This window comes from Saimiri boliviensis, chromosome 10, assembly GCF_048565385.1.
Source record: "Saimiri boliviensis isolate mSaiBol1 chromosome 10, mSaiBol1.pri, whole genome shotgun sequence".
NCBI classification, from domain to species: Eukaryota; Metazoa; Chordata; class Mammalia; order Primates; family Cebidae; genus Saimiri; species Saimiri boliviensis.
The window spans coordinates 14,666,441-14,678,118 of record NC_133458.1 but is presented as its reverse complement, the minus strand read 5'-3'; the positions used below and the strand labels follow the sequence as shown (position 1 = coordinate 14,678,118).

The window sequence follows — 11,678 nt, the reverse complement described above, 5'->3', positions numbered from 1 at the left end:
AAGTATGGTCTTGCACTCCAAGAGATTCCCCAAGGTTGGAGTTACAGGTGTGTACAATAAGGTCAGAGCTGTTGTTAGTGCCTTGCCCATCCCTCAAACCCTACCATCCCTGTGCCCTCTGAGCAATTTCAACCTCCATATCTGCCTCTCTGTGCTGGTGGACTTCTACCAGAGACAGGAAAGGTCATTTTGCCCACAAAGGACAGACTAGAGGGGTAGGTGGGGATAGGGCCACTACAAACCCTGAAGAGCAACCCTCAACCAAGGATGGGAAAATTGACATGGATGAACCCAGGCTTTTCTGCCTCTGAGGTGTGGGAACTATGAGTCACACATTTCACAGTACTTGCCAGAGATTCCTCTCAGGATGAAGCTTCAGTGTTCCACTGTGGCAATTGGCCTAATAATGTACCTTTATTATTTTTTTAAATCATATTGCCCTGAGTATTAAAAAAGAAAACTAAAAACTGAAAAATACTTCTATTCAAATCTTGGACTTAAAGTCTGTCCCTGGAGGAACCCAAACTAAAATAATTTTCAGTATGTTCAAGAATGATGGTTACTAAGGAAAGACAGTGGAGCCTTAACAGCAACTCCTCCAGGAAGGAAGGGAAGAAAAGGAAAACGATTGCATCAAATCAGGTATCAGTGGCAATACATGGTTACAAGACATTTGATATGTTTCTTTTGGTGTAGGCATTTCAGCTAAGGTCACATTTTTATGGTCCTTAGCAAGAAAATCAAAATTTTATAAAACCCATTATAATTTTAGTCTTATGTTCGGGTCTGAAATGAAAAGACATCATTTTCAAAGAAAACTACATATAACCAGAAGTCAAGTGTTTATCAAAAATGTGCATACCTGAAATAGCTGCAACTCACAGAAACAAAGTATCTGCAATACCAACAATATCAGCCCTAGGCAAGAACCCTGGCTCTTCACTGGGAAACCACAGCACCCGGAAGAAAGGTCTGAAACACAGTGAAACTGCTAGACAGAAGGGTGACTATGGAGAAAGGAGAGGCTCCCTGGTTCAAGACGAAACACTAGACCCAAACTATAAGACACAACATAGAAACCTAATGCCGAGCTACTGTTAAACTAATAGTATAATCTTAAAAGAGGCAGACATTTTTCATAGGGGTAGAAATAAAAAGAAATAAATAGGAAAAATAACCAATTAGAAATTTTGCAAGGGAAAAATGTATTCACTCAAATCAAAGGAATAAATGGACCCAATAAAGAAAATAGTTGTAAATTAGAATAAAATGTTAAAGAATTTTGCTAGAGCCAGAGAAATTTCCCATAAAGGATATTAGTCTATGCCTTTTGCTCCAGTGCCCTCTCTAGATTTAGCATTTGTTCTCTAAAATTAATTTTTAGTTTGCTCCATTAAAATATGACAGGAAGGACTTGGCACTTTCATTTTGTATTCCAACTTCTGCCAGGGTCTTTTCTAGTAGTATAAGAGCTACTCCCCTAAAAACCCAGTTGGGTGTTCCCTATAGTTTCCGTGAACAGAAGGACGCTAATACTTCTTTTTGAAGGATACTATCCAGGGAACTTGCTGCAAAAAGAAAGTACACTCCTAAGCAAGTGACTCAGGATAGCCATCTCTCTGCAGCCATAGATGGTAATGCGAAAGTAAACAACGTTGCTGCCAGGGCCGGCCCCACTCACCAGCCCTGTCATGGCTCTTGCTGTGACCTGAGAATTCCGTGAAACCTTCAGACTACTAATTGAAGAGAACAGTGGGGGGAAAATGAGAAATTGTAGCTTGACTGTACAGGAAAAGTAAGTAAGAAATAGAGGTTGGGCAGTCCTATCATAGAACAAATATAGAGGTCTGACTGTTCCTGTGATGATAATTTGTCATTTTTTGGAAGGTGTAAGTCTACAACTACTTATTTTATTATTTGACTTTTTTTTTTCAATCAAGCTTTAGGCATAATGTGCTCCAGAAAACAAAATGTATGATAATAAAAATTAACTACTGAATTTTCATTTTTCAAGGACGTTAATGATGAAATGTAACTTGCACAATATGTTTGCTGACATTTACCATCTAACATAATGGCTATTGAGAGGGGAGACCCCCTTGCTTCCTTCTGTTTCCTGATCCCCATCTCCCTCCCCTCCCCTCTGGTCCATATATAACAAGCCCACAGCTAACATCATCCTCAATGATGGAAAACCAAAAGCTTTCTCTCTAAGATCAGGAACAATACGAAAATGTACACTTTACCACTTCTTTAAACATGGAGCAATTAGGCAAAAAATAAAAGACTTCTAAATGGGAAAGAAAGAAATATGATTCCAAGGTATACATTTTTAATTCCAAGATGTTTTTGTGCATGTACAAAAAAGGAACTGAAACCTATTAATATGTTAATCCATCAGTAGAAGAAAAAATTCCCAATTACATGATGTCAGTTTTATATCAATTTTACCAGTCTTTCAAATAGAAAAATGAGTTAATTCAAATAATGGTTAGATTGTGTTCATCCAACTCATGAAGTGAAAGTAAAGCTTTTATAAGTTCTTTCTAACCAAGTGCAGTGGCTCATACCTGTAATCCCAACACTTTGGGAGGCCAAGGCAGGTGGATCACCCGAGGTCAAGTGTTCAAGACCAACCTCACCAACATGGTGACACCCCACCTTTACCAAAAATACAACAATTAGCTGAGTGTGGTGGTACACATCTGTAATCCCAGCTACTCAGGAGACTGAGACAGGAAAATCGCTTGAACCTGGGAGGCGGAGGTTGCAGTGGGCCAAGATTGTGCTACTGCACTCCACGCTGGGTGACAGAGTGAGGCCCTGTCTCAAAACAAAAAAAAAAAAAAAAAAAAAAGTTATTTCTGTTAAAGATGAACTATCTGACCTTTTAGTATGTGCTATTGAAGCTCATTTAAAAAAGTAAAATTTTAAATTATTTGTTTTGCAGTTAGTAACATAAACACAAGTTTTAGTGGGGCACAGCGTCACAGTAAAAACTTGGTCTTACTAAATTAAGAAATCTGTGAAATATAAAAACAATTGAAATCTTTTGTGGTACAAACATAATTTAAAATATTCAAGCAATCAGAGATACTTTATCAATCAAAACAAAAGCTATAATTGATAAACTTTGCAAACTTTTTTATGTAGACAGAATAACTGACCTACTAAACTTGTATGATGAATCTCATCTTGAATACTAAAAACACTTCAGCATAGCAATACACGCGTTCTCTCTTTTTGTTCCCTCTCATCAATCATTCTTTACATATGTTTGAGTCTTTGAAGAAGTACTTTGTAAATGAACCAAAATTTCTTACAATTATATTGAATGTTTCTATAAACAATTTCTCTAAATTTTGATTGCTTTTGTGGAAAATTAGAGGGAAATATATAATCAAAGTATTAAACAAATGGAGCAAAAAATGCTTCAGCTTTTAAAGCTTTGAGAAAATCACGATGATTAAAACACAACTTACAAATAGCAAGACACTGAATAATAAAATTTATCACTACAAAAGTAAGAAAGAAACTAAACAAATTAAGCTATGCATGTTCAGTGATAGAAAAGATATAATTTAAAAATTTAAAAATTATGCTAGAATATCTCATTTTTCTGAAAAGAACATTTGGGTGTAGTTATTATTTTTGATTGGATAAATAGATATTCTGTTATAATAAAGTTAAATTGAAGACTAGAATTTTGCATGATTTAGATCTGGCAAAACATTTAAAGGAATCACAAATAGAGAAAATATATTTGATTATTTTTGTCATAAAATATTTTAAAGAAAGGTTTTCTGAATGGAAGCTAAAATATTTACACAATTCAGTTTAAAAAAAAAAGCTACAATTGAGAACAGCCTCCATGTAGCAGAACTTACTTAGCACACACTAGTTATCTCAACCTATAAATAATTTTTTTCTCAATATCAGAGAAGAGTACATTGAGGTATCAATAATTTCAAATGTGTTAATCACAACTTAAAGGAATACTGTAGGCAATTTCATAAAAATAAGAGCAATTAAAACAGGTATTTTTAAAAAATACATTATTCAGAAAAAAGTATCAATGACATGGTATCAGAAATAAATATAACTAAAAAGCTCATTAAAGTACATTAATAAAGTCCAGGCATGGTGGCTTATTCCTGTAATCCCAGTACTTTGGGAAGCCAAGGCAGAAAGATTGCTTGAGCCCAGGAGTTTGAGACCAGCCTGGGTAACATAGAGAGACCTCATTCCTATAAAAAATACAGAAATTAGCCGGGCATGTTGGTGCACGCCTGTAGTGCCAGCTACTGGGCTGAGGTGGGAGAACCACTCGATCCCAAGAGGTGATGGTTATAGTGAGCCAAGATCACGCCACCGCACTCCAGCCTAGGCACAGAGTAAAACCCTGTCTAAAATGTTTTTTTTTAGTTTTTAATTTTAAAATACATTAATATATAATAAAAATTGTCTACTTATTTTTAACGTTCGGTGAATACAAAGAAGTCCTTTTTTTTTTTTTTTTTTTGCTTTAGAGAGCAGGATGTATAGTTATTAGAAAGTTTTCATAGAATGCTTTTAGAATAGATCTGCTTTATCAGACTACCAACAAGTAATAAAAGTAATTTTAGCCAATAAATTCGTATTTTAAATAATTATAAAATTTTAATTATTCTGGCACTATTTTTATTCTCAAAAGTATTTCATTTGCATGGTAAATTACATGGGTGCCTTCAGAATATAAAATACAGAGACAAAAATATTAAAAACTTGCAAAAACAGTTAAGAAAAACCGAGTCTAATTGTAATTCCACGTAAAGAGAATGGAAGAAAAGTCTGAGAAGCAGTATGTAAACATATAACCGCTGTGCCAGGTGCAGTGGCTCATGCCCAACACTTTGGGAGGCCAAGATGAAAGGATCACTTGAGGTCAGGAGTTTGAGACCAGCTTGGTCAACACGGTGAAACGCTGTTTCTACTAAAAATACAAAAATTAGCCAGGCATGGGCGTGCGCCTGTAATCCTAGCTACCTGGGAGTCTGGGGCTGAGGCAGGAGAATCAGTTGAACCCGGGAGGCAGAGTTTTCAGTGAGCAGAGATCTCACCACTGCACTCCAGCCTGGGTAACAGAGCAAGACTCCATCTCGAAAAATAAAAAAGAAGAAAGAAAAAGATACAATTGCTGAAAGTTTTTCCATTTAAAAAAAATATATAAAATGTTCTATCTAGAGCCCCTTCTGAATGCCAAGCAAAACATATCAAATAATAATAATAATAAAGTCCAAACTACATTCATGGTAGAAAAACTGTAGAAAATTAAAGAAAAACAATCTCAAAATTAACCACAGTTATTGCTGAAAAGAATTTGCTCAAACATTTTTCCAAAGGCTCCACTCACAGCAAAACAACTCTGAAAAGCATGAAGAAAATTGGAGGATTCACACTGACTTCAAGACTTACTATAACATTACAATAATTAAATGGTGTGTTTTTTACAAAAGGATAGATAGATAGATAGATAGATAAAAAAAATTAGAAGAGATAGTGGAGAAATAGATCCACACAAATATAGTCAACTGATACTGACAAAGAGATGCAAGTCAATTTAATGGAGAAAGGATGTTTTTGACAACAAATGTTGTGGAACAATTGGATATTCATATACCAAAAATTTAAAACACCCAATCTGGACACATTCTTCATACCTTACACAAAAATTAATTCTAAATAGATCATCAACATAAATATGAGAGGTAAAATTATATAACCTCTCAAAGAAAGCATGTATAGCTTTGGGTCTGGCACATTTTTATGACCAAATACCAAAAGCGCAATCCACAAAAGAAAAATTGATAAATTGAATTTTACCAAAATTTAAAACTTGTATTCTGTGAAAAACATTAAGAGACTGGAAGGCTAAGTTATGCATATATACATATGTGTGTGTACGTGTGTGTATATATATATATGTATATGTATATATATATGTATACATATATATATATATATATATACATATACATATATTTAAAGGTGAATTTATGAAGTGTTAACTCACACCATCACTAGGTCCTACAATAGGCCATCTGGAGGCTGAGGAGCAAGGAGAGCCAGTCCAAGTTCCAAAACTGAAGAACTCAGAGTCCGATGTTTCAGGGCAGGAAGCATCATCCAGCACAGGAGAAAGATGGAGATAAGATAGTCTCTCTTTTTTGCATTTTTCTGTCTGCTTCATATTCGCCGGCAGCTGATTAGAAGGTGCCCACCAGATTAAAGGTGGGTCTGCCTTTCCCAGCCCAGTGGCTCAAATGTTAATTTCCTTTGGCAACACCCTCACAGACATACCCAGGATCAATACTTTGTATCCTTCAATCCAATCAAGTTGACACCCAGTGCTAACCATCACAATAAGCATGTGAACAGATGCTCAACATCACTAGTCATTAGGGAAATGCAAATTAAAATTACAAAGAAATACCACTACACATTTTTAAATGATTAAAATTTAAAAAAAACATTTGACAATACCAAGTGCTGGTAAAGATGTGAAGCAACTGGAAAACTCTCATATATTGCTGGTAATAGCACAAACTACTCTAGAAAATAGTTTGGCAGTTTCTTACAAAGTTAAATACCTAGATCCATTCTCCAATAAAAGAATTAAGACTCCTTGAATAAATGGTTAATTCCAGTGTTGGGGTGGGAAAAATGTGAGTTTGGAACATACCATGATGCCAGAAACTTAGGAAGTTCTTAAGAAAAAAAAAAAAAAATGGAGTCATATTTAAAAGACATAAGAACCAATCTGAAACAGTTCCCAATTGCCAAAACTTCAGCAGGTTGAGTAAAATATATAATAACAGTATTGGAGTGTGACAGAAATACAAAATTTAAAATAAAAATCCGTGAGTGCAAAGGAACACAAATAAATGTTTGATGAAGTAAATAAATGGGAGAGAAGGAATAATTTTTTCTTAAAGAAGAATTCTAATTAATAAAGTTGATGGAAAGCTGCAGGCAGCATGCCCTCATGAATACTCAAATTAGTGGACAAGAGTTTTAAGAAAAACAAGATATTTGCATAGCTTCAAAGTATCTCCTACAGAATATTTCTGTGGTGGTAATTAAAATATGTCCACAAATTCGTCAAGAGTTCTCCTCTGGCAGGAGAAGTTTCATTCATCTCCCCCCCCGCTGAATGTGGGGGCCAGACTTACTTAAAATTGATAGAGTACAAAAGGAAAAAAAGAGTAACTTTATGGGGGAGAGACCTGTCAGATATCACTTTAACTAAGCGATCACATTAACATCACCAGTAAAAGTCATTGACATCACATGTACCTGCAGTCAGAGGGGCACATCATCTCTGTGGTGTTCTCCCCAAAATCTATTAACCTAGTCTAATTACGAGAAAATGTAAGGCAAACCTAAATCAAGGAATACTGCAAAATACCTGACTAGGACTCTTCAAAACTGTCAAGGTCATAAAAGAAAAGGAAAGACCAAGAATTTGTTTCCAATTGAAAGAGATGAAAGAAACAATGATTAATTACAATGTGGTATCCTGGACTGGGTCTTGAAATAGAAGAAAGGACATTATCGGAAAAACTGGAAAAATCCAAACGAAGCCAAAAGTTAAGCTGATAGTATTGTAACAATGCCAATTTCCTACTTTTGATCACTGTACCATGATTATGTAAGATGTAGGCATTAGTGGAAGCCGAGTGAAGGGTGTATGAAAATTCTCTGTACTATCTTTACAACTCATCGCTATGTCAAAAGTTATTTCACAATAATAAGTTAAAAATATAACCAAAATAAACTGGACTTTTAAAAGCTATTCCCTATGTCCTTAACGGGTCAGAGTTTTCTTCATGAGCTTTCCTTAATTATTAGGTTGGTGCAAAAGTAATTGTGGTTTTCCCCTTTTTTTTAAGTGATGACAAAAACCACAATTACTTTTACACCAACCTAATATCAGAGATACCCACTTGAATCTACCCAATGTGTATTTAGGAAATTGGATGTGCCATTTAGGAACTGGTCCAACAGTGTTACTTTAAGATCATCTTTTCACCCAGAAAGGTTATTTCATCCCCCCTCAGATTGTCCCTGGAAATTTCCATGAATGAAACTCTTTCCATTGCAGGAAGCACCTCTTTCATCAGCTGTGGCAAGCAGAACGTCTTCTGCAATGCCTTTGGTGTTGTCTGTGGCCCCAGCTCCTGCCCACGGCCTCTGCAGCACCCCACACTGTGAAGCCAGACCCTGTCTGAGCTCTTTCTCATCCTGCTGCTCCGTCTCTGCTTCCCCTTCCTTTGTCCTCTCTGTCACCCACCAGTGTTTCTTACACAGACATTCTCCACAGTCTGCTGTGTTCTCACTCATCCTCACTGTGTACAGGCACAGGATCTGCAGATTTTCAAATTTGAGGAGAGGTGGAACTGCCGTTTCTCCTCATGTCTCTCATAAAGAGCTTCTCTGAGCTGACGGTCTTCAGTAAGGCCATTCATTAACCCAGCATTATGCACTGCCTCCTGGGTATCAGGCACAGGCTAGGAACTAGGAGTGGGATACAAGGATAAGCAAATCAAATGAGGAGGGACGAAACAGCCTCTTACGGGACCATGTCCTGTTTCTCCTCACACTCTGGGAAGCCTGGATCAGCAGAAGGAGGAGAAAGTCAGTGGCAAAAAAAATCCTCTTTAAAACCAAACTGGAGATCCTGAGATACTCCAGGCCTACTTGTGCAAATGAGTAGAAACAAGCAGAGAGAAGCAGTTACCTTTTATGCTGTATTCAAGGGAAATACTTGTTCAGGAATACAGATTTTCAAATGAGATGCTAAAATTTATAACCACTCACCAAAAATCATCAATCAAGCCAGAAAACTTTTAAAAGTTCTTGCCTTGTTTTTAAAAAGCTTTAAGTAAAAACCAAATGTAGAAATTTTCTGAGACTTCTCACCTACCAACCTTAGAATTACTTCATCATTATTTTAGAGTTATATACACTGATAAAAATTAATTTACTCTGAAATGAAAAGTCCATTTTATCATTATGTGTCCGATGCTGATGCTTTAAAATAAAAAAAAGTCCCTAAGATAAAAGTGATTCTTTTTGCCTTTCTTTTGGTTTTAATATTCCAAAATTTGATGTGGTTTGCTGCCTGTGGAGCATTGCTTTTACTCTCAGGTTCATTAGTTTACCTTGTTCAGAACTAGGGAGTTTTTCCTTCAACTCTTATTTTTCTAGTTTTGCTTAAAATGAAAGGTGAATGTGTGTGTGTGTGTCTGTGTGTGTGTGTCTGTGTGTGTGTGATCCTGTGTATGATCATCTATGTATAATTAAATTTATTACCTCTCAAGTAATTTACTTTGAAAAGAGTCCTATCTCTTGAAAATTAGTGTCTTCTTGCTTTACTGATTTTTCTTTAAAGGGTGAGGACATGAAAGGCTACCAGGAAAAAAATATCACAGTCAAATCAACCCTGCATTTAGTCTTAAGCACACAAAGAATCCACAGGTCTAGGTAGCGTAACATAGTGGGTAAGGGGAGGAACTCTGGGATCAGATGACTTGGGTTTCAATCCCAGTTCTATCACTTTCTAGTTGTGTGACATTGGCCAAGTTATTTAACCTCTGTATGCCTCAGTTTCTTCATCTGCAAAACGGAGGTAATAAAAGTACATGCTCATAAGGTTGTTGTGAAGTTTAAATGTAGTAATTACAAATAAATCATTTGAACATTTCCTAGCATAAATAGGAAGTGCGTTTGTGTGTGTGTGTGTGTGTGCATGTGTGTGTGTGTGTGTATGTGTGTGTAGCAGTTACTATTTTCAATCATTTTCTGCAGTCACAAGGTGGAACTAAGTTAAATGATGACTCAGTCAATCAATGTTCAGATTAACTGAAGCTACCAAAGAACATGAACCTCAGTACCATGTTAGCTGCTTTTAAAGACAGTGTACTCAAGCACTTCCCTGGGCCTCATTATTGAACTAATACCAACATGTTCAAAAATAGGGAGAGGATTAGAAACCAAATCCTTCCAACATTTGCATTTCTAGATGTAGAGCTAAGGATTCTGAAATAAACAAATGTAGTGAATTTGGAAACGATGCATCAACTGCTTCCTCCTATGACACGAATACTGGGAGTTATCAAGAATCTGCCAACTAAACTATAGAGAGATATTTTCCTCCAGACACCAAAGAGAAGCAACAGCTCAGGATGACTAAACTCTGCGATCCCCAAGAAAGTAAACTGTCACCATTTCTCATCACCTTACTGTTAGCAGTTTTACTTGCTGAATACCTCATTGGTATCATTGCAAATGGATTCATCACGGCTATACATGCAGCTGAATGGGTTCAAAATAAGGCAGTTTCCACAAGTGGCAGGATCCTGGTTTTCCTGTGTATATCCAGAATAGCTCTCCAAAGCTTCATGATGTTGGAAATTACCATCAGCTCAAACTTCCTAAGTTTTTATTATGAAGATGCTGTATATTATACATTCAAAATAAGTTTTATATTCTTAAATTTTTGTACCCTGTGGTTTGCTGCCTGGCTTAGTTTCTTCTATTTCGTGAAGATTGCCAATTTCTCCTACCCCCTTTTCCTCAAGCTGAGGTGGAGAATTTCTGGATTGATGCCCTGGCTTCTATGGCTGTCTGTGTTTATTTCCTTCAGTCACAGCATGTTCTGCATCAACGTCTGCACTGTGTCTTGTAACAATTCTTTCCCTATGCATTCCTTTAACTCCACTAAGAAAAAGTACTTCTCTGAGACCAACGTGGTCAGCCTGGCTTTTTTCTATAACTTGGGGATTGTGGTTCCTCTGATCATGTTCATCCTGGCAGCCACCCTGCTGATCCTCTCTCTCAAGAGACACACCCTACACATGGGAAGCAATGCCACGGGGTCCAGGGACCCCAGCATGGAGGCTCACATGGGGGCCATCAAAGCTACCAGCTACTTTCTCATTCTCTACATTTTCAATGCAGTTGCTCTGTTTATCTACCTGTCCAACATCTTTGACATCTACAGTCTGTGGAATATTTTGTGCCAGATCATCATGGCTGCCTACCCTGCCAGTCACTCAATTCTACTGATTCAGGATAACCCTGGACTCAGAAGAGCCTGGATGCGGCTTCAGCTTCGACTTCATCTTTACCCAAAAGAGTAGACTCTGTGACCAGCACCCAAGAAGACCACAGGACCTAGATCTATCTCTCTCTTCTCTCCTCTTTTCTTCTCCAACCCTGATCTGACCCTTTCATCTGATGTGGCTTTTTATATAGGAGACTGATCATTTCTCTTTTGCTTCATGGGTACAATCTTAGTGGTGCTTGTCATATTCTTTACCTGAGCCCTCTACCTCCCCTGGCTCCGTCTAAAGCAGTAATTCTATGCACTGGTTACACATTAGAATCTCCAGGGTTGATTTTTTAAAATTCCAATCTTCATACCCAATCTCAGCTCTATTAAGTCAGAATTTCTAGTGTTAGAACTTAGACAATTAGATCTAAGTTCTCCGGGTGTTTCTGCTGTGCAGCAGGGTTGTATAGCCACCAAAATAGAAGAATGTTCTGAAACTTGAGTTTCTGACAACTCTCTTCCTCCCTCCACATGCCTTTTAAACACATTTAGATTACTTGGGAAGTTTTCTGAGCAGAAATTT

At 36.8% G+C, this 11,678-nt stretch overlaps 1 protein-coding gene across 1 annotated transcript; it reads left to right on the top strand.

The window, feature by feature from the left end:
* Positions 1–10,226: 10,226 nt before the first annotated feature.
* TAS2R39 (taste 2 receptor member 39) lies at positions 10,227–11,183 on the top strand. Its single transcript, XM_010340410.3, has one exon. The coding sequence runs from the start codon at positions 10,227–10,229 to the stop codon at positions 11,181–11,183; it is 957 nt and encodes a 318-aa protein (XP_010338712.1).
* The last annotated feature ends 495 nt before the right edge of the window (positions 11,184–11,678 follow it).